Source organism: Prionailurus viverrinus, chromosome C2 (genome assembly GCF_022837055.1).
Source record: "Prionailurus viverrinus isolate Anna chromosome C2, UM_Priviv_1.0, whole genome shotgun sequence".
Classification (NCBI taxonomy): Eukaryota; Metazoa; Chordata; class Mammalia; order Carnivora; family Felidae; genus Prionailurus; species Prionailurus viverrinus.
Window position 1 is genome coordinate 148501348 of NC_062569.1, and position 22643 is coordinate 148523990.

General features: G+C 46.2%; 1 protein-coding gene across 1 annotated transcript in view; it reads left to right on the plus strand.

Moving 5' to 3' along the window:
- Positions 1-21910, plus strand: part of ITSN1 (intersectin 1) — a 219826-nt gene extending 197916 nt beyond the window's left edge. The window contains exons 31-39 of the mRNA XM_047874631.1: positions 1468-1651; positions 3605-3703; positions 11065-11232; positions 15489-15701; positions 16725-16846; positions 18194-18276; positions 18585-18668; positions 19209-19382; positions 21637-21910. Coding sequence (XP_047730587.1) covers positions 1468-1651; positions 3605-3703; positions 11065-11232; positions 15489-15701; positions 16725-16846; positions 18194-18276; positions 18585-18668; positions 19209-19382; positions 21637-21785 — 1276 coding nt within the window. The 3' untranslated portion in view covers positions 21786-21910. The remainder of the gene's footprint in view (positions 1-1467; positions 1652-3604; positions 3704-11064; positions 11233-15488; positions 15702-16724; positions 16847-18193; positions 18277-18584; positions 18669-19208; positions 19383-21636) is intronic.
- The last annotated feature ends 733 nt before the right edge of the window (positions 21911-22643 follow it).

The window sequence follows — 22643 nt, forward strand, 5'->3', positions numbered from 1 at the left end:
GGTTATTCAGGGCTCTGGTCCCCCAGAACTGGAGGTGACATCATCCCCAATGAGCAATTTGAGGAAATTTCTACACGTTGGGAGATATTCCATACCAACCCCCTCAATGAGCAATGGCCATTTGCCTATTCTGAGGGTATCAGGCTGCCACCCCTCCCCCCAAGCTGCCAGTGTTGACGGCCATCTCTCCCTACAAGGGCATCTGCAGAGAGAGAATTACTAATTGTTCAGACCACATAATTTATTTTCCCTAAAATTTCTCTCCCTGACTTGTTTGCCCAGTCCAAGGATTATTCCTTTAGCCAAAAATGTAGGAGAAAGAAAGTAATGTGATGTGAAGTTTTTAAAGCCTAATGCTAATATTGCAAAGCTTCCTTGGAATTCTATAGCTTTATCCTTACCTCAGGGCTTCTCTAACATGACCATGAAAGCAGCCAAAGGTTATGTGAAAATCATATATTGTACCATTCTGTTTCATCCATCCATCCATCCATCCATCCACCCATTCACCCATCCATCCATCCATCCATCCATCATCATTGGGGTAGGCAGAACACATTCATGCCTCATGTTGTGGTCCTGCCGTCAGGGTGCATTGCTATCCTTGCTGGCTAGAAGCCCAGTGATATGTCCTCTAGAGGCTGGTGTTAGGAGTTCTCATATTGGAGTTGGAAGGTTGGGATGCACAGTCCTGGCTATCATGGCCCTGAACACTCAGGCTGCAGCTGGACCCCAGAACAAACCTTTCCCAGTCCCATCAGTCTCTCCTCAGCCTCCAGGATGTGAATTGTGTGGGTTCATTGGTCCATTCTCATATAAACAGGCTTCTCTTTTCAGAACCCCGTAATCCAGTCAATTTCAAATTAGCCACAGCAATGAAGCAGTGAATGACACAGATAGTCCAGACAATCATTTGTACCTGGCTTTGGTGACATAATGGGATTATTTTTCTGTGGCAGTTGATTTTTACCATCTTAATTATGTTATGTTCAGTCTGAAAATGAGCCTTCATGTCCCTTGGCAACAGTAGCCTCCCTTGGGTGGCACTGGTCCGGAATCAGACTCAGTGCTGGGGCCACAGTGGCCTGGGACTTTGACCACAGATCGTCTATGAAGTGAGACATCAACACTGAGATCCTGTCTGAGTTACTAAATAACTGATTCCGTATTTCTCCATGAGAAAAATACTATTTTTCATGCTGACTCGTTCAGCAAAGATTTCTTTGAAAAGTTTTTATTCCTAAGAACCAGCCAACAGCCATCATGCCAGAGAAAAATGGCCCGGTGATACCTCTCTGTAGCACTAGACTCATTTCTTTTCTGTTCCTTGTCTCCCCAGTAGATCCTTTAGTGGCCCTGGGTCTGTGCCCCTCACACACATTCTGTTTCTGTACAACCTAGAAGGGCACCATGTCACCGTTGGCTGAGGGTAAAGGCAGGGGGCTCACTTCTCACGTTCCCGTGCAGAGCGCTGAGAGTCCGCAAGAAGATGTCTGGGGAGAAGATGCCTGTGAAGATGGTCGGCGACATCCTGACCGCCCAGCTGCCGCACATGCAGCCCTACATCCGCTTCTGCAGCTGTCAGCTCAATGGGGCTGCCCTGATCCAGCAGAAGACGGACGAGGCCCCGGACTTCAAGGAGTTTGTCAAAGTGAGGAGCCCAGGCTGAGCCGAGCCCCGGCCCCTGAGTGGTTGTCGCAGGACGGCTGGGGGTGCGAGGAGCGAAGTCAAGCCTGCAAGCTCATTCCTGCTAAAAGCCAACAGGACTCAGGTCTTGGCTGAGCAACAGGGGTGATGTGGGCTGACAGGTGTGGCTGTGACCCAAGGGGCGGACGTGGAGAGGAGGGGCCAGCCCTGCGCCCGGCAGCTCTGATCTGTGGTCCAGGAGTGTTAGTGGTGTTGTTTGGATGCAGGTTTTAATCTTCTGTCTCATTTGTCAGGCCCAGCACGGCTGGCGCCCCTCAGGGTTCCTATTCTGTTTGGCCTGAGCACCCCAGTTCTTTGCTGCAGAGGGAATGGCCAGGAATCCCAGTGGACCCTTTGTTCCTTTTCCAGTTTGTTCTTGTTGATGGCCTCAAACCCTAAGAAGCCTGTGGGGGTGACTGTGGGATGCAGGACGTCTACCTTGGGGATAAGGGGATCTCGAGAGCCATGTGTCCACCAAGGGACGTCTGGGGAGGTGGGCCCCGTGCTGCTGGAGGCCCCAGGCCCTGGGACTTGGCATTGACTGGGGTAGGTCCCTGCTGGCCCCACTGGCCCACTCAAACAGCCCCCACGTCTCCCAGAGAAAAAACCATAGGAAGAGAATCAAATAATTTCTGCTAAACAGTTACATTTTAGGGAATAGACCAGTAACACTAATGGTAGGCTTATCTTTGTACCTTGTGCATTTGGGGGCAGACCATTCCCTCTGGCCCAATAATCGTGTTTGTGGAATCATCACTGTGAGGTACAAGGGTGTTCCCTCCTTGACCATTGCATCATGTGATGCTTGTTCTTTCTTGTTCCCCCGGTGTTTCTCAACATGAAATGCTTTGATTTGCTATCCAGTGAATCGGGACATTCTAAAGTCATTCAAAGGGGAGAAATTTCGGTAAGAAGTGGGCCCAGGGTGGTCTAGAGACTGGAGAGCAGATGCTCGGCCACCTGGGGTTTCAGCCAAGGGCCAGTCCTCCCTGGGCACAAGGCAAGATGAATTCATCACTGGATGCACTTGAACTTGAGGGAAATGCTGACACCACCCAGGGCAGGGGGCTTACTTCCGTTCCCTGATCACCTCCCCTCACCCCATCCCTGAGGGGGTTTGACGTGCCCTTGCCAGGTGTGAGGTGTTCCTGCAGTGATGATGTCCACGTCTGGAGCGGATTCAGACACTGACAGTTGGGGCCCAGGTCACGGCAGCCGCCTGTTTCTAAGGCTTTGTTAAACCTGACCAATGCCTTTGAAAGCTGAGTCACCATGTTATCCCTGTGACTTATGGATGGGATCATCTTTTGGGGGTAAAAGGACTCTTTCCCCCAGTTGAGTTGAAAAAAGGGACAGGTGGTCTAGGGTGGGGACAACTTTCAGGACTTGAGATTGCAGTCCTCACCCCTCATGTCTCAGCTCCACTGTCCTTGCCTGCCTGGGGCTCCCACAGGGATGTGCAGGCTGCATCTGAATCAGACAATGAGATTCAGCCCTTGTGCCATCTCTGGGACTTAAGGGGAATTTTTATTCTAATTCTACAGTCTTGTGTCTCTTCTTATTCCTGGGACTGTTATAAAGCTCTGGCAGATATCCAGAAGAAATATTCTCTGTAAAGTCAGAATCTCATCTCTGTAAGGGAGGAATTGTATGTCCCAGGGAGGGTGTACTGACTCTGGAGACCAGGAGTTAACCCTGGTGGCTGAGTCACATCTACTGGTGTCCAGTGTCCATCTGGAACGTGTCTCATCTTGGACCAGGATAATGAGTCAGGCCCTTCCAACTCCAGGCTCCTCAGTTCTGGTCCAGATAAATGAGACAACGTGATGGGTGGGGAGTCCTCAATAACATCAGTGTTGATGTCACTGACTCGGTTTTGCAGATTTCTTAAGTGCATTTAAAACATCTCTCATTTCAGAGACTGGCAATGGACCCTCGATGTAAAGGGATGCCACTCTCTAGTTTTATACTGAAGCCTATGCAACGGGTAACAAGATACCCACTGATCATTAAAAATGTAAGTAGCCATCTCACCTTTTCGAGCAGAAGAATGCTTGCTCAGCATTTCAGGGATCCGGGGTCACGGGCAAGTTCCCCAGCCAACGCACCTGGTATCTGTTGTTATCAAATCATACACCAATGGGATGTTGGAAGCATCTGCTTGGTAACTCAGAAAGAAAAGCTGTTTATTGTGAAAAGAGCTAATGATATACAGTCTTCAGCTGTGATACCAAGTGGCTTTTACCCTATAAGTTGGAAAAAGGGAGCTCAGTTCTTGGTTCTTTTCCTAATCGAGGTGTAATGCCTTCGTGCCTCGATTTTCCCACCAAGAAAAAGAAAGAAACGTAATGCCGACCACCCATCCTCAGAAAGCCATTGTGAAGCCACCTCACAATGTCTCCATCTCCAATATGAGGGAGCAGACTCCGACATCCTCTGAGCCTGTGATTATATAACCACAGGGGGGCTAGCTCCTGGAGACGGGCTTTAGATTTGGTTCCGTTTAGTGGAGACTTTAGACGCCCAGATCTGGGCACTGGTGTGCTCATTGCGATTGGGGTGTTATTGCCATTTGAGTCTCTCAGTGGTAGAGTCAGGGAATATATGTATGTATTATATTCATACACACATACTGACATATATGTAAGTGTACACACATACATTTATATTTATGTCTAGATCAATCCATGTATCTAAAAATGCATATTAAAACCTATGAGTTGACACTGATACCTCCTGTTCTAATCTTTAGCCACCGAATTTATTCTAACCTTCCCCCTTTCTATACTTATAACTTTTCTATGAGAAACCTGCCTCGCATTATCCTCAGTATGTTTAGTAATTGTCTCAAGCTCTTTATAGTAACACATCTCCCTCCGGTCTCCTCAGTTCAACCCCAGCTTGAGGCCACAAAATACACTCTGGCCACCTTGGCTGAATTAAATGATTAGATTGGAAGCAGCCTTCGACCTACTATCTCCTCTCTTCCAACTTGACTGTTACTATTTAACTAGCTCAGTACTTCTGTTTACTTCCCCCAATATTTAATTGCACATTGGAGTTGGAAACAGCCTTTTCAAATAGGTGTTTTAGATCTAGCCAGTGAGGAAAGGGGGACAAAAAGAAAAGAACTGAGAGTCATACATATTAAAGAGGAAAGAACAAATTATAGTTATTTGCAGAAACGTGCTTGCTGCCCTTTCAAGGACCTGAGAATGAACTGAAAAATAGTGGAGCTAAGAAGAGATTTTTAAAAGGTAGCCAGTTATAATACATATGAAAAACCGTCAAAGTACTAAGATGAACTGTTTTTTATGAGACTGAGGTGGAGAAATTCTTAGCATGGCACTAAGAAAAGAAAGGTAAAGGATTTAGAGTTGTAGCAACTTAAAAAAATATTTTAGTCTGGATGTTCATTAAGTAGAGCAAATAAATTGTGATAGATCTGTACTACGAAAATATTTTTAAAAATAGAGACTTCTTTGAATTAGCATGGAATGACATCCAGAAAATGCTATTAAGTTAAAAAAAAAAGGGGGGGGAGGGGGGCACCTGGGTGACCGACTCTTGATTTCAACTCAGACCTTCGTCTCAGGGTTGTGAGTTCAAGCTCCGCATTGGGCTCCACACTGGGCATTAAGCCTACTTAAAACAAAACAAAGCAAACCAAAACAACACCTTTCATGAGTAATCCTACCGTGTGGTTCATTTTGCAAAACAGAGGACAAGCTCTATGTGTGATTATTAAATATGTGCAGAGCATCCAAAAGTAGTTAAAGGGATGCCCTTCAGTCTGTTATCTCTTGGGTAGGATAGTGAAAGGCAACTTTCACGTTCGCTCTGTGTACTTCTGTATTGTTTGAATCTTGCAAATCAAGAATGTGTCAATATATTATTTGTAACAATATTTTTCTTAAAAATTTTCTGTGTGACAAAATATAATGAACAACATCAAAAGACAAATGACAGATGGAACCTGGGTAAATATATTTCAGACTGTATGTAAGTGGGTGCTGAAATATACGTAGATGACCTACCTGTATCTCTGTATTTATCTATGTGTCTACCTATCCTCTAAGTAAGGCAACTTACAGCTCAAAAGGAAAAAGATAAATACTCCAGCGGGAAAATAGGTAAAATATACAGCTAGATATTTCTGGGAGGCAGTGCAGAATAGCAGTAAGGAACACAGTCAGGAGACAGGCTGCTTGGGTTTGAATCTCAGTCTCCACTGCTGTATACCCTTGGGTTAAGTTACTTAACCTCTTTGGGCGTCGGATGCCTTATCTGTACATTAGGAACACTAATACTACCTACTGCAAAGAGTTGTGAGAATTAACCAAGTTAGTATATGTAAATGTACCAAATTTAAATTAACTAGTAATAAAAGAGATGCATGGCCACACAAGAAAATACCTTGCTTTGGGCTTGCCAGATAGGCATATATTGAAAAGATTGTAGGTCAACAGTGTTGACAAAAATGCTGCTTGAAGGTAAAGTCGTTCAGGCTCTTGGAAGGTGTTGGACAGATCAAACTGCACATTCTCTTTGGCTCAACACTTCCACCTCTAGGAATTTGTCCTAAAAAAAATAATCAGAGAAACATTTAAAAATTAGGAACAACATGAATTTTTATGGGAAGGGAACTATTTAAATGACTTGTAGTTCATCCTTACAACGATGCATCATAGAATCCTTAAAAATGATAGCATAGGTCCACAGGATATGGACATCAAATGATATTGTGTACTGCTATTAAGTGGGGGGAAAAACAGTGTGCAAAATGGCACAGTGTGGTATGGTAGCATGATTTAATTTTTACTTTCTAAAAAGTTGTGTGTGTGTGTCTGTGTGTGTGGGGGGGGTGTGTATGTGTAGGCAGAGCATTTAACTAATATACAGACAGAAGTTCTCTCCAGATGGGGAGATTATGGGTGATTTTTTAGGTTCTTTTTTTTTTATTTCAAAAAAAATTAAAAAAAAATTTTTTTAATGTTTATTTACTTTTGAGAGACAGAGCATTAGCGGGGGAGGGGCATAGAGAGAGGGGGACACAGAATCCGAAGCAGGCTCCAGCCCCGAGCTGTCAGCACAGAGCCTGACGCGGGGCTCGAACTCACGAACTGAGATCATGACCTGAGCCGAAGTTGGACACTTAACCGACTGAGCCATCCAAGCGCCCCTTAAAAATTTTTTTTTTACATTTATTTATTTTTGAGAGAGAGAGAGACAGAGCACAAGTGGGTGGGGGGGAACAGAGAGAGAGAAGGAGACACAGACTTCAAAGCACGCTGCAGGCTCAGAGCTTTCAGCACAGAGCCCGACTTGGGGCTTGAACTCATAAACTGTGAGATCATGACCTGAACCAAAGTCAGACGCTTAACCAACGGAGCCAACCGGGCACCCCAAGTTCTTTATAACTTGCTGAATTTTCTGAATTCTGAATATTGTACAATATTACAGAAAAATCAATAAGGCCATTTCCATTTTGAAACAAAACAAAGCAAACTGTTAGAATTAATAAGTAAGTTCAGTGAAGTTGCAGGATACAAAATCAATACACAAAAATCTGTTGCATTTCTATACACTAATAATGAACTATTGGAAAGAGAAATTAAAGAAACAGTCCCATTTACAATTTCATCGACAAGAATAAAACACCTATGAATAAATTGAACCAAGGAGTTGAAAGATCTGTGTATTGAAAGCCGTAAGACATTAGTGAAAGAAATTATAGAAGACACAAATAAATGGAAAGATATTCCATGCTCATGGATTAGAAGAATTAATGTAGTTAAAATATCCATTCTGCCCCAAACAGCATACAGATTCAATGAAAGCCCATTCAAAATTCCAACATTTTTCACAGAAATAGAACAATTCTAAAACTTGGAGCCATAAAAGACCCAAATAGCCAAAGCAATCTGGAGGAAGAAAAACAAAGCTGGAGTCATCACACTCCCTGATCGCAAACTATATTACAAAGCTATAATAATTAAAAAAAAACAGTATGGTACTGGCATTAAAAACAGATACATAGATCAGTGGAACAGAATAGAGAACCCAGAAATAATCCCATGCATATATGGTCAATTAGTTTACAATAAAGGAGCCAAGAATATATAATAGAGAAAGGACAGTCTCCTTAATAAATGGTGTGTGTGTGGGGGGGGGGGGATGCACCTGGGTGGCTAGGTCAGTTAAGTGTCTGATTTTGGCTCAGGTCATGATCTCAACAGTTCGCGAGTTTGAGCCCCACATCAGGCTCTCTGCTGTCAGTACAGAGCCCGTTTCAGATCCTCTGTCCACCCCACTTTCTCTGCCCCTCCCCTGTGCACAGCCTTCCAAAAAATAAACATTATTAAAAAATTAAATCAATCAATCAATCATGTTGGGAGAACTGGATAGCCACATGCAAAAGAATGAAACTGGACCAATGTCTTACACCGTACACAAAAATTAACTCAAAATGGATTAAAGACTCGGATGTAAGAGCCCAAACCATAAAACTCCCAGAAAAAAACAGGTGGCAATCTCCTTGACAATGCAAATAGGTCTTGGCAATGATTTTTAAAAATCTGACGCCAAAAGCAAAAGTAAACAAATGGGACAACAGGAAACGGAAAAGCTTCTGCACAACAAAGGAAACTGTCAACGAAATGAAAGGGCAACCTACTGAATGGGAGAAAATATTTGCACATCAAAAATCTGATAAGGGGCTAGCATCCAAAGTATATAAAGAACTCATACGACTCATATAATAGCAAAAAACAAAACAAAACAAAACAAAAAAAAAACAAAAAAACCTCCCACAAACAATCCGATTTATTTTTTTTTATTTAAAAAAAATTTTTTTTTTCAACGTTTATTTATTTTTGGGACAGAGAGAGACAGAGCATGAACGGGGGAGGGGCAGAGAGAGAGGGAGACACAGAATCGGAAACAGGCTCCAGGCTCTGAGCCATCAGCCCAGAGCCCGACGCGGGGCTCAAACTCACGGACCACGAGATTGTGACCTGGCTGAAGTCAGACGCTTAACCGACTGCGCCACCCAGGCGCCCCTGAACAATCCGATTTAAAAATGGGCAGAGGATCTGAATAGGCATTTTCCCAAATACAACATATAGATGGTCAACAGGTACCTGAACAGATGCTGAACATAATGAATCATCAAGGAAATGCAAATAAAAATCATCTCACACGTGTTGGAATGACGATTATAAAGAAATAGCAAGGGTTGATAAGGATGTGGAGAAAAAGGAACTCTTACCCACTGTTGGTAGGAATGTAAATTGGTGCAGCCACTATGGAAAATAGTAAGGAGGTCCCTTGGAAAATTAAAAATAGAACTACCACACAATCCAGGCATTCTCCTTCTCAGTATTTACCTGAAGAAAACAAGAACAGTAATTTGTAAAGATAAATGCACCCCTATGTTCACTGCAGCATTATTTATAAGACATGGAAACAACCAACTTGTCCACTGATGGATGAATAGATATATAAATTATGATGTAATATATTATGTGTAATATGTATAATATAATTTATATAATGGAATATTATTTAGCCATTAAAAAGAGTGACATCTTGCCATTTGCAGCAACGCGGACCTCGAGGGCATTATGCTAAGTGAAATAACTCAGACACAGAAAGACAAATACCATATGATCTTTCTTATATTTGGAATCTGAAAAAAATTAATTAAAAAAACCTCCCAAGCTCACAGTACAGACGACAGATTGGTGGCGGCCGGAGGCAGGGGTAGGCGGTGGCATAAATGGGTAACCTGTTTTTGTTTTTTTGTTTTGTTTTGTTTTTAGTTCAAATAAATTGAAGAAGAAAAAAAAGGAAAGCAAAACGAAACAAAAACAAAGACAAATGAATTCACACAAGCCAGCTGTGTGGGCTCCCAGTCTAGCACTGTAATCCTCAGACTGGGCTGCACGTTAGAATCACCTAGAGAGCTCTAGAAAATTCCTATGCCGGAGTCCCACGCCCCCAGGGATATGGTCAGGGATGACAACAGGAGTTTCCAAAGGGATCCTGACCCCAGCCGGGATTTGGCCTGGAGGGTGGGGCCCTTGTTGGAGATGATCAGTGGCCACGCAGGACCCAGAATGTGCATTTTTCTCAAGTTAGGGGCTTACCTAGGACTTTAAGCCGAAGTGTACCTTTGAGATGAGATATTATTCGAGGTTAGGTCCATTTGAATTATTTGTGTTTGGACAAAGCCTCGGTAGGTACACCCGATGATAATCGTTCCCTTTTACTGAGCACCTTCCAAGGGCCAGGCACTTTGCAAAGTACTTTACTGTATCAAATCACTGAGTCCTCCAATCTTATAAAGGAGGTGCTGTTAAAGTTTTTTTTTTTTTTTTTTTTTTTTTTTTTTTTTTCAACGTTTATTTATTTTTTGGGAGAGAGGGAGACAGAGCATGAATGGGCGAGGGGCAGAGAGAGAGGGAGACACAGAATCGGAAACAGGCTCCAGGCTCTGAGCCATCAGCCCAGAGCCAGACGCGGGGCTCGAACTCACGGACCGCGAGATCGTGACCTGGCTGAAGTCGGACGCTTAACCGACTGTGCCACCCAGGCGCCCCTGTTAAAGTTTTTTTTAATGTTCATTTATTTCTGAGACAGAGAGAGACAGAGCATGAGTCTGGGAGGGGCAGAGAGAGAGGGAGACACAGAATCGGAAGCAGGCTCCAGGCTCCGAGCTGTCAGCACAGAGCCCGACGCGGGGCTCGAACTCACGGACTGTGAGATCATGACCTGAGCCGAAGTCGGTCGCTTAACCAACTGAGCCACCCAGGCGCCCCCAAAGGAGGTGCTGTTAGCATCCCTACGTTCCATATGAGGAAATTGTGGTTCAGAACATTTACGGGACTGACCCATAGCATGCCTGGTCAATTGCAGAGCAGATTTTAATGCAGGAGGTGGAGCCCTAGGACTGGCAGTCTTAACCGCTGGCCTCGAGGGTTCTACCCAGAAAAAGGCACATTTGCTCAGATGTACCCCTTTGCACGCTGGTCCAGAGGTGCGCAGGTTGCTGCAGCTGTGCACGGACCCAGGAAAAGAGCCATTTTCCAGGGAGAAATCCACGTGGGGTGTATAATGCGCTCGCTGCAGCCACTGCCCCTCCTCATACCAAAGTATGAATAATGTGGGCGCCCCCTGCCTCCCGAGGGGCCCTGGCCAACAAGGAGTGGCCGTCACGCTCACGTCATTGCTGCAGTTGGGTGCTCAGAGCTGCGGTTTCTCATGTGAGCACCCATCAGGAAAGGTCCAGGCCCTCCTGTGCTGGGCCCCCCAGCACAGGGGACCCCGGGTCCACCTGCACCGCCTGAGGCTGCCGTCTTCTGTCCTCCCGTGTAGATCCTGGAAAACACTCCTGAAAACCACCCTGACCACAGCCACTTGAAGCACGCCCTGGAGAAAGCGGAGGAGCTGTGCTCCCAGGTGAACGAAGGGGTGCGGGAGAAGGAGAACTCCGACCGGCTGGAGTGGATCCAAGGCCACGTGCAGTGTGAAGGCCTGTCCGAGGTAGCTGCCTTCGGGGCTGGGACCCGGGCCTCCCTCCCGCTGAGCCTCAGCGGCGAGAAAGATCGTGAACCGTCCTCTCCAGGCTACAGCCTGTTCTGTCTCCAGCTGCCTCTCCCCCGCTCCTGAACCTGTCCCGCTGACTTTTTAATTTCTGTATTGCTTTCTTCTCCATTTTCGACAGTCCTGTTTGTGTTGTCGGATCTGCTGGTTCCTCTCTTGTGTCTTGTCCTTGCACGCGTGGCCATGCTCTGCATTTTTTTTCCCCCAACACATTTTAAACATATTCCTGCATATCTCACAGCAGAGAAGCGTAGTATCGACAGTTACGGATCTCGTTCCCTTCTGCTGTTTCTGCTAGCTGTCACCGCGCATGCCTGCTTCTCTGTACGTACTGTGATTTTCGATCGTGAGCTCAGTGTCCCTTGGAGCTTTATCTGTGGGACCTTGGAGCTCTGAAGTTGCATTCCTCCTGAGAGAATTGCTACCAGGATCACCCTAAATTTCACGTAGAGGGGTTTTTGGATCACACTAGCGTGTGAATTGTAGTTGTGAATGGGTGGGGAGTTGCCCTGTGGCTGCAGATTCTCAGGGGCATTTTTTTTTCATTCCACTTACACCAAGGTCAAAAACAAGCAAGTCTTCTTGTTCATCTCTGCTGCGCTTGAGTTCACTCGTGGCCTTTCCTCTGTGGCCCTCTTTTGGTGGAGCTCTCCTGTTAGATCCCTCAGCTCAGTGAGCCCTGGAAACATCGCTTGTTTCCTGCGGCCCATATGGCTTTTGAAGTGGACGCTGAAGGTCACCAGATTCAAGGGAGGCTGTCAGGCTGAAGCTGGCTTTGGGGTTTATCTTCTGGGGTTCACATTTTCATTTTTTTCGGCCTCTGCACATTGTTTTAAGATTGTTTTTGTTTTACATTTTTATCATTTTGCTTGCATTTCAAAAGTGAATTTTTATATTCTACTCAGTTTTTTAAAATTTTCACTGGATAGGTCAGTGTAGCCCATCAATACTGGAGCAACAGAAGTCTCGCTTCTAGTATTTAATTATTTCTTGTCCCCTACCTTTCCCTTAGTTTCATTTATTCTTGCTGCCCTCCCCCCCCCCTTTCTTTGCCTCTGCATGCATGTGCGTGCACGCACACACACACACATGCCTGCACACACGCCATTCACTAGGGTTTACCAAAATGCCCAGGCAGAATGTATCCCCCACACCCCCCTCTTCCTGTGGCTTCCTCCTTCTTACAATGCTTCAAAGGCAGGCACTACCCGAGGAAGTCATCACCGCTGGTTCCTTCCCTGCCTCACTTCCTTGTTGGCCTTCAGCACAGGTGTGGGATAAGCCAGCCTGTGGGAGCAGCCCTGTGGAAATCCAGGTGACAAGTGTAGACTCCCATTTTGGAATTTTGTGTCGATAATCAATCCAGGGGCATTCATCCAGTTGGTTGGCTCACTTATGCTTTCATCCATTCATTCATTCAATAAACATTTCTTGAGCACCTGCCCATGTGCCATTGCCTTAGTGTACTAAACACTAAGGACATGAAAATCACAAAGATGTCACCTCTCCCCTCTCTAGGGTTCTGCGGTTCTGGATGAAGTGGAGGGACGAAACCAATGTTGACGATAAAGTATGGGTGGCAAGGCAGAGCCAGCTGCAGGTGCTGTGGGAACACATGATGAAGAGGAAGGGACAGTCATAGGGGGATTCAGGGAAGCATTGGAGAAGGAGACACTGGGCTGGGTGTTGAAGGATGAAGATGTCTATCCAGGTAGGAAACCAGGGGGAGGGCATCTTAGCGGAGGGACGTCCTGAGCCGGGCATCTGTAGGGCGACTGGCGATACGGCTTTATGGCAAGTTGAAGGCAGGGTGATAATGGCCTGTGTGTCATTCAGAGGAGCTTTAACTTGATCCTGCAGACGGTGGATCTGAACAGCACCCGAATCTGCCAGGCAGAAGTGCCAACATGGCGACACGCACTTTGGAAAGGGGCCCTTCCTTGCATCTCATGGCTGCCATCGGGTGGACTCAGTGAAGCCTGCCTGGGTCTTCATCTTAAATCATGCAGCATAAAATAAGCTCTTGTCATTTGAGTTTCGTGGCTTCTGTGTCCTCTTTGAAACAGACTGTTGTCCTTCCTTATCGGCCGGTCTTACCTAGCTATTATACAGCAGCTTCCGTCTGTCTGTACAATCATGGAAAGGGGGCACGTTGGCTTCCGTTTCCTGGCCCAGATCTGGGCTCAGACCTATGATTAACTTTCGCATAAATGCTGTCTTTGCCACTCTTGTCTTAAGACAGAGAAACGTAGGGGTGGCCTGGGTGGCTTAGTCAGTGAAGCATCCGACTTTGGCTCAGGTCATGATCTCATGGTTCATGGGTTCCAGCCCCGCTTGGGCCCTGTGGTGACAGCTCAGAGCCTGGAGCCTGTTTCAGATTCTGCGTCTTCCTCTCTCTCTGCCTCTCCCTGCTTGCACTCTCTCTCTCTCTTTCAAAAGTAAATAAACATTTAAAAAACTTCTTTTAAAAGATAGAGAAATGTAAATATCATTCCCAATTCATTTATATTCAGTGTTAGCCTGGCCAATTGGAGGCCCCAAACTTGGAGTATGAATAAATGACATCACCTTTATGTGATCCAGGCTGCCTTCTCTGGATTCATTGTCTGTCCCCAAGTGCCTTGGACTCTCTTGGCAAGCCAGAAGGGCTGGGTTGATCTCCAGCCTCCTGTTCATAGTGCAAAGGGGTAAAAACTAGGCCCTAAAGGCTCCCATTTGGGTGTCATCTTCAGTCTTTTGGGCTCCCTCAGAGCCCCGGTGGCAGATTAGAGACACTTCTCCCTCTTTGTACCCAAGAGTGAGTGGAGTGGTCACTCTTCCTTGATGCCTATAGATCTCCAGTCACAGAGGCACTGCTGATTCTGTCTCCCGTGATGGAGGGAGATGAGTGGCCACCAACATCTCTCGGGGGACACATGGTGTGAACCCTGTCATTTCTTCAGAAATACTGTCCTCAGGGAGACCTCTAGGGCTCATAGTTCTGGAGAGCATTGGCCTTGAAGGCTGCTAGTAGAGCATCCCCTGGGGCCCAAGTGTGGACAGGTGGGGGCCGTGAGAGTCTGACCCTTGCCTGGATCATACTGCTGCCTGGGCACAGCTGTGCTTTTCCCTCTTTCAGTCTCTCACCCTGCGCCAAAAAAAAAAGGGGATCCTAGTGAGGTCATTTTTCTGCCTCGGTCTCCCTCTGCCCCTTTATTTTTTTATTTTTTTTTTTTTAATTTTTTTAACGTTTTATTTTTATTTTTGAGACAGAGAGAGACAGAGCATGAACAGGGGAGGGCCAGAGAGAGAGGGAGACACAGAATCGGAAGCAGGCTCCAGGCTCTGAGCCGTCAACCCAGAGCCCGACGCGGGGCTCGAACTCACGGACCGCGAGATCCTGACCTGAGCTGAAGTCGGACGCTTAACCGACTGAGCCACCCAGGCGCCCCTCCTCTGCCCCTTTAGAAACTGCTCACGTGAGATGAGAGAGCCCAGAGGGATGATAGAGCCATGTTTTAGCGGCACTCGGAGCCATCTCCAAGGTTTGGCGAAGTGGCAGTGAGAGTGTCCCCTTCACACTTTCTGGACTAGTGAGTTGGTGGAGATTTAATGTGAGCCAACACCGTGTCTGCTCTGCTTGGCTTTGAGGCATCGCTCAGCGCCCTTGAGTTTTGCACTCACGTGCGTGCGAGGGGCCTGGACTCTAGCTGACCTTGGAAAGTAGCATGTGGTCTGTAGAATTGTGCAGGGAGTGGGTGTTGCTTTCCCCAAGCGCAAGGGACCTTTTGAACCCGTGTGGGGTCATCACTGGAGCTGGCTGATGCCCCCTCTGGAGACACAGCCCATACTCATTGAGGTGGGAGAGGGCCAAGAATTTTCTTCCTGTTTCCCATTTCCCAGTAAATAAAAGGGGGGCACCGACACCCTCAGACATTAGTAGACCCCTCGGGAGAAAGCAGTCAGAAGTATATTCAAGACTCATCTGGACACTCGGAATCCCCAGAACTGTGTCTTTGACTGCCTTTGACTCCTTGGCCCTGAAAGGCACTGCCTGAAGTCTGCAAGGCAGTCTTTGATTGAAGCCTAAGACACAGGCCCGTGGGGGCCCAGCCTCCGATTCTGACGGAGCCTGCGCTTTCAGACGCAGAAACACAAAAATCAAAAAATGACCTCCCTTCACCGTGTCCTCTTTGGGCTTTGTTTTCCTTTCTCAGCAACTTGTGTTCAATTCAGTGACCAACTGCTTGGGGCCACGCAAGTTTCTGCACAGTGGGAAACTCTACAAGGCCAAGAGCAACAAGGAGCTGTATGGCTTCCTCTTCAACGACTTCCTCCTGCTGACCCAAATCATAAAGCCCTTGGGCTCATCTGGCACGGACAAAGTCTTCAGTCCCAAATCGAACCTGCAGTACAAAATGTACAAAACAGTAAGTGTGGTTCTAGATTGTGGTTCTAGATTGCGATTCTAGATTGCAATATCAGGGTTGGTGTTGGCGGGGAAAGGAGAAAGTTTCCAAAAGGAGGCAGAGTATGAGCAGGGTTTGGGGGGGGGGCGGGTTGTGGCGTAGAGGAGAAGACGAGGGATGAGCCAGGGTTTAGGATAACTAAAGAAGTGCAGTTCCAACATTATGAGAAGAGGAACAGCATTCGACTCGATTGACAAGACATCTATCTATGAGCTTCCAAATGGCCACTGTGGTTCCTCAGACATGAGGAGTGCCCCCTATGCTGGTGGGGCTCGCGGTCTAGTGTGACGCAGGAGGCAGGCATGGGACAGCTCAGAAGTTGAGCACTGGTGCCCACCTTCCAAGCATTCCCAGACCCCTCCCCAAACTTCTCAGGATCACTTGAAACATCTGTGCCCCTCACCTTTTCCAGCAAAAGCCAATCTAAACAGTCCCTCTGCTGTTTATTTGGTCTGCTCCTATGTACATAGCTGTGTTTGTGTGTCTTTGTGTCACGGGATACCGTTTTCCTAAATTTGTCTGTGTGGGGGCGTTTTTGCGGAAGAATTTTCTCTGAAGCAGCAGTTAGGGGATTGTGGGGTGATGGTGATCGTGGGGCAAAGAACAATGTACTTATGTAGATTGTCACTAGCAACTTTGTATGAAAATCTTTGGAGGGGATTGGCTGGAGGTTAAGTTGTTGAAGACTGTTTGCTGGTTGGGATATGCAATGGCCAAAACAGACCGGTCAGCTTGTATTGTGAAGGGCTTAAAAAATACCAGCAAAATGGAGGAGGCAAAAATTCTATTTATAGTTTGCAATACATGAAAGTTGATATTAATGCAAAATCATGATTCCAGTAGAGTTTACTGGAAAACACACACACACACACACACTCAGTTTAGTTTATTAGAACATGTGCACATAAGCTCACGCACACTGATAGTTCATTGAAACACACAGAGTCCCGTCTGGTTGTTTAATGCCTGTGCACTCTCTTTCAGCCTATTTTCCTGAATGAGGTTCTAGTAAAATTACCCACTGACCCTTCTGGAGATGAGCCCATCTTCCACATCTCCCACATTGACCGAGTCTACACCCTCCGAGCCGAAAGCATAAATGAAAGGTAAGACCTGCCACCTGCCTGGCACTGGGCACCTGGGTTCCACCAGGCTGGACATATGTAGAACATTTAATTAATCAGCAGGTCCCAACATTTGTTCAGTTGCAATACCACAACCTCTGGCTGGAGGGGTCTTCATACTTTTCTCCAGAGCCGCTCAAAAGTTTAACACGTGGCGTGACTTTTTCAAAATAAAATGAATTGAAACTGATTTTGCTTGCGAATTTTTTTAGAGGAAATTTCCATCTTTCTTTGAGATCAGTGGAGCATCTCAGGTTTCCCAAGGTTTTCCAGGTGGCAGAAACCAATAGGAAGGTGATCTGGGGATTAATAGGACCACCCAAGCCCGACCCTGTCCTCAGCTGGGCTCGCTTACGCAGACATTCTGGATCTGAGAGCAGTGGGTTGTTCTGTTATTTTGCTTCAATCGTGTATTCAAGGCTCTGCCCTACAGCCAAATGAAATAGATCATTTCTGAAGGGCGAACTTGACCCAAGGCCAACCGACATTCCAAAGGGCATTTGTGCCAAACAAGAAAACTGGCCAAAGCTATCATACATATGGGTCTCCGAGAAATGAAGGAGAAAGCGTCATGCCAACTACTTTGCTCGGAGTGTGTTTGCTTTTCCCTAGAAAGTGGTTCCCTGTCTGGGAAATGGTTTTGTTCTTCCCTTGGATGGTTTAATAAGAGAGATCCTTCTGGCCTTCTTTGGTTAGGCAAACATGGGGTGCTTTTTAAAAGAATTAATTAATTAATTTTATTCATTTTTTTTTTTTAATTTACATCCAAGTTAGTTAGCATATAGTGCAATAATGATTTCAGGAGTAGGATCTAGTGATTCAGTCCCTATATGAAACACCCAGTGTTCATCCCAAGTGCCGCCCTTAATGCCCCTTGCCCATGTAGCCCATCCCTCCACCTGCAACCCCTCCAGCCTCCCTCAGCTTGTTCTCTGTATTTAAGAGTGTCATATGTCTTGTCCCCCTCCCTGTTTTTATATTATTTTTGCCCCCCTTCCCCTGTGTGCATCTGTTTTGTAATGGGATGCTTGTCAACGAGGGAGGAGAGAGTTGCATGCCAACATCTCCGGGTCAGCATTTCTCTTCCACAGGGGCACCAAGGCCAAGGCAGGTCTCGAGCATATCAACAAAAATGCCACTCCTCCCTCCTTATTCATGGTAGGAATAATTATTAGCATCATTTGACAGAACAGCAGACTTTCTTTCCCAAGCCTTTGTTGTTCAGATGAAATGAACAAAGCAGGTAGGGTCCTGGAGACTGAATTCGAATGGACCTGAGACCTTTTTCCTGAGTTCTGTTTGGCACCTTTCTGTCTTTTTATTTCCAAGGACTGCCTGGGTGCAGAAAATCAAAGCTGCTTCAGAACTCTATATAGAGACTGAGAAAAAGAAGCGGGAGAAGGCGTACCTGGGTATGCATTGCTCAGTGGCATGGACTGTTTCCTGCCGAGCTGGGGCAGAGAAGTTTGGGCTCAGAATCCTTAAAGCTGGAAGATGAGTCTGGAGGCGGAGGGAGGCTGAGAAGGGACGGGAGTGGGGGAGGGGAGAGTGGGGTACAGGATGAAGGGTGGAGCATCTACCCTGGTGGAACAAGCCAGCCAGAGTCTGAGGGGAGAAGGGGGGGGGGCAGCTACATAAAACTGGTCTGAGGCAAACAGGGATGGAGAAGGCACCAAATGTTTCAGTGAAGCATCTTGTGTTGTTCTTCCCGCTGTCGTAGTCCGTTCCCAAAGGGCAACAGGTATTGGAAGGTTGATGGTGAACGTTGTTGAAGGCATTGAGCTGAAACCCTGTCGGTCACATGGTAAGGACCTCAAATTCCCTCTAGCATGGGTTGTTGGTAGAAGCCTTTTCTCCCTTCCCCCCCCAGCCAGACTTAAGTCAAATGTGCTGTTTCCATAACCCTAAATCTTCCTTCCAGAATTGGCTTTCCTAACACTTGTTAAAATCTAGAGGTTTTTGTTTTTGTTTTTGTTTTTTTCAATTTAATCCTTCCCACCATTTTGCTTTTCAGAGAGATCCGGGTGGTTGCCATTTCATAGTAGATGTGATACAGTCTAAGGCTATAGCAAAGAGACGGGAAAGGCTTAATTTTAAAGTCCATTTATCTAATTATTTAAGTGTTATCAATATTTACGTATTATAACTTAACTGTGATGCTGGATTGTGGGAGCTTTTGCCCAGATGCTCCATTTTATGGCACTTACCGAGTGTGGCAATGGGAGGGGGGTGGCAATGGGAGGGACATGGAGGGAAACTGCTGCCCATCGTGGCTGTGACCCTGCCATGCCGTGCCCAGAGCCCTGCAGCCAGGTAGGAGTCTAGCAGACTGTGTCCACTCTAGGAAAGAGTAACCCGTACTGTGAGGTGACCATGGGCTCCCAGTGTCACATCACCAAGACGATCCAGGACACTCTGAATCCCAAATGGAATTCCAACTGCCAGTTCTTCATCAAAGACCTGGAGCAGGAGGTCCTCTGCATCACCGTGTTTGAGAGGGACCAGTTCTCTCCAGACGGTGAGTAGAGAGCGGCCTCGCGAGGTGCCCTTCCTCCTCTGTCATCCAGCTTCCAGGGGTAAATGTTTTCTACCTGGGGCCTTGGTGCCCAGGATTTTTTTTGACCTCCCCCCAGAAGGTGAGGTTGGCGCAAGGCAAGACTCAGCCTCCCCTAGGAAGTGGCCTTCACCGATGCTGGGACATCTCAGAGAAGGTGAACAAAGCACGCTTGGTCTAGAGTGGCCCAGCTGCCCTAGATAGAGAACACGGTCCCATGCTTCCCTACAGCACGCGACTTCAAAAAAGACTGTACCCCAGAGTCTCAGCCTAGTCCTTTAGTTCCTGGCCCAAAGCCACGGTGATAATGGATAAACGTAGCCCGTTGAGCAAGAAAAGTGTCAGCCCACGACAGGCGTGGCAAGAAGCAATCAGTGCACTTTGGGTGACATGTCTGGTTAATCAAAAGGATGGAACTGTGGAACTGGGTTGGATGAATCGTTCCTTCAACCCGCTTCCTGCTTCTGCTTTGAGCCTGGAAAAGAAGGCACCTGGCCAATGACTCCAAGAAATTCTCTCTCTTTCCTCAACTGATAAAAACCAGAGAGTAAGTCTGAAGATGGCAGGCTCAATTATATCCAAAGAGTATAGGGAAGTGATAGGAGTGAGGGGCTTCTGCTAGCTTGGCTTTTGCCTTTTAATACTTTTATATGAATCATCTCATTGTGAGTTAGGTACCTTTGGTTACGGTCTGAAGACAGGCACATAGCTGGCTAAATGTTAGAGAATGCCCAGAACAACTCTCAAGGCTAAGCTCTCGACTACCGTGTTTCATTGCCAGTTTTTATTCTGACAAGTGAAAGTTTAAGACTGGTCATTTTAAATAGTGAAATAACAGGACACAGTGACAACTCCACTAGGGTATACATTGAAAATCCTAGTGTTGTTCTTATATAAGAGATTATCCCCACGAAATGAGCATAGGGCAAAATAAATTTGCATCTGTCCACCAGAAAAAAACTCTCACATCTTTTTTTTTAAATTATTTTTTAAAGCTTTTTTTGTTTGTTTGTTTTTTCTTTCCAGTAATCTCTACATCCAACATGGGGCTCAACTCATGACTCAAGATCAAGTGTCACAGGCTCTTCTGACTGAGCCAAGTGGAATCTTGAAAGGCTGTTTCCTGTACAGGAGTGCCTGGATAACAGTATATTCCACTAAATAATTCTTGAATGAATAAATGAAGGAATTATGGTCTGGAGGCCCATTTAACACCATTGTGCAATTGCCTAATTTGAAAAGAATTTTCAAGTATAGGGACACCTGGCTGGCTCAGTCTGCAGAGTGTGCAACTCTTGGTCTCAGGGTTATGAGTTCAAGCCCCACATTGGATGTGGAGTCTACTTAAAAAAAAAAAATAAAAATTTTTAAAAAGGAGAGGGTCAGCTCAGATCTTGATCTCAGGGTTATGAGTTCAAGCCCCACATTGGATGTGGAGCCTACTTAAAAAAATAAATAAAAATTTTAAAAAGGGGGCAGGGGTGCCTGGCTGGCTCAGTCAGCTAAGCATCCGACCCTTGATCTCAGCTCAGGTCTTGATCTCAGGGTCGTGAGTTCAAGCCCTGCACTAGCTCTGCACCAGGCGTAATGCCTACTTAAAAAATAAAATTAAAAAACACAAATATATTCACATCTGTTCTTCTACTGGTGCTCAATATTTGATGAAAAGTGGTGTTGAGATAGTTTTGGGAGCGCTGTTGAAAGCATGCAGCCCCAGGCTGTGTGTGGCCTCCTCTCCCACACCTTGCATTTGCTCTCTGGCACATGCAAGGGGCATTTTAAGGACCAGCCCTAGCTCACCATCTTTGCTTTTTCTGAAAAGGATGTGACATCACGAAGTGTCCTCTTGTGACAAACCCTGGGAGATATTACTTTTCAATCTTTGTGCAGCTGATATGGCATCCAATGTTGCATTGCCTCCCGGGACGCTTCTAGGCCTTTGGAGGTCCCCAGGTGTGGGGACTGTCATCATCTATGTTTTTACTTCCTTCTAGACTCACCTTCGTCCCCACCCTGGTGTCCTTTTTTTTTTTTTTCTTTCCCTCCATTTAAAACTTATGCTCTGTCATTGTGGTTCATGGATTCCTATAAACTGACCTAATTCCCTTTTGGAAGAAGGGAGGGTATAACAAGTCGCTGAAAAATTCCCAGTGTGCCAAATACATGCCTTGAAGTTAAGGAATTCTCTCTCTGAGCAGGGTGTTCTTTCTCCTTTCAGATTTTTTGGGTCGGACAGAGATCCGTGTGGCCGACATCAAGAAGGACCAGGGTTCCAAAGGCCCAGTTACAAAGTGTCTCCTGCTACATGAAGTCCCCACAGGGGAGATTGTGGTCCGCTTAGACCTGCAGCTGTTTGATGAGCCATAGGGAGCAGGCCCTGGTTTGCTGGTAGACTTCCTCCAGCCCAAGGCAGCAGGTGCGATCTGGACATGGGGTTGCTTTTCTAAGACCACCATTGGATGTTCAGCCACAGGGCAACGGGACAGTGAAGACAGGCCCCTCAAAACTTTTAGGAATAATTCTCGACAATCCTTCCCCCGCCCCCAAACAAGTTCCCATTTTATGAAGCAGAACTGTCTTCCTTCGTCCTCACTGCAGGCCTCATCATGGCTTCTAGGGTCTTTGAAATCCCATAGCCCCCAGCTAGATTTGGTTGGGAGTCTGGCCCATCCCTGGGCCCAAGGCTTGGGTCTGGTCACTGTAAAATAGATTTATAAATGCAATGTCTGTATTTTTGGAGAACTCATGTAACCTTCCACCAGTCCCCAGATAGGCCCCTGGGCCCATGATGCCTAGTCCTTCGTGTGTTTTAGAAGTAACTATGAAGGTCTTGCCATTGCTTCAGAATCTTATTCCCCCACCGGGACCTTATTTGAAATGCTGCTCTGGATATGATCAGTCGGGGAGGTGGTCTCCAAATCAGACAGTGGGCTAGCTCTTTGAAGAGCTGGTCCATGGAAGATTCTAGCAGGTGCATTGTTAGAGCCCTTCCAGTGCCCTCCAGGTCTTTTATTGATAGATGTCAATGAAAACTATCACTAGCTACCTTCAGGTGACCCAGTTTTGATTTCCAGCATGCTTGGAAGATGGTTAAGGAAGCTTGTTATCTACAAAGTTATACTTTGTTGGATTAGATCACCACAGGTCACCTGAAAGGCTACTTTACAATGTCATTGGGCCCTGGTTGCCAGCCCGGTTGGAAAATTCTCTTTGGTTTGGAGGTCC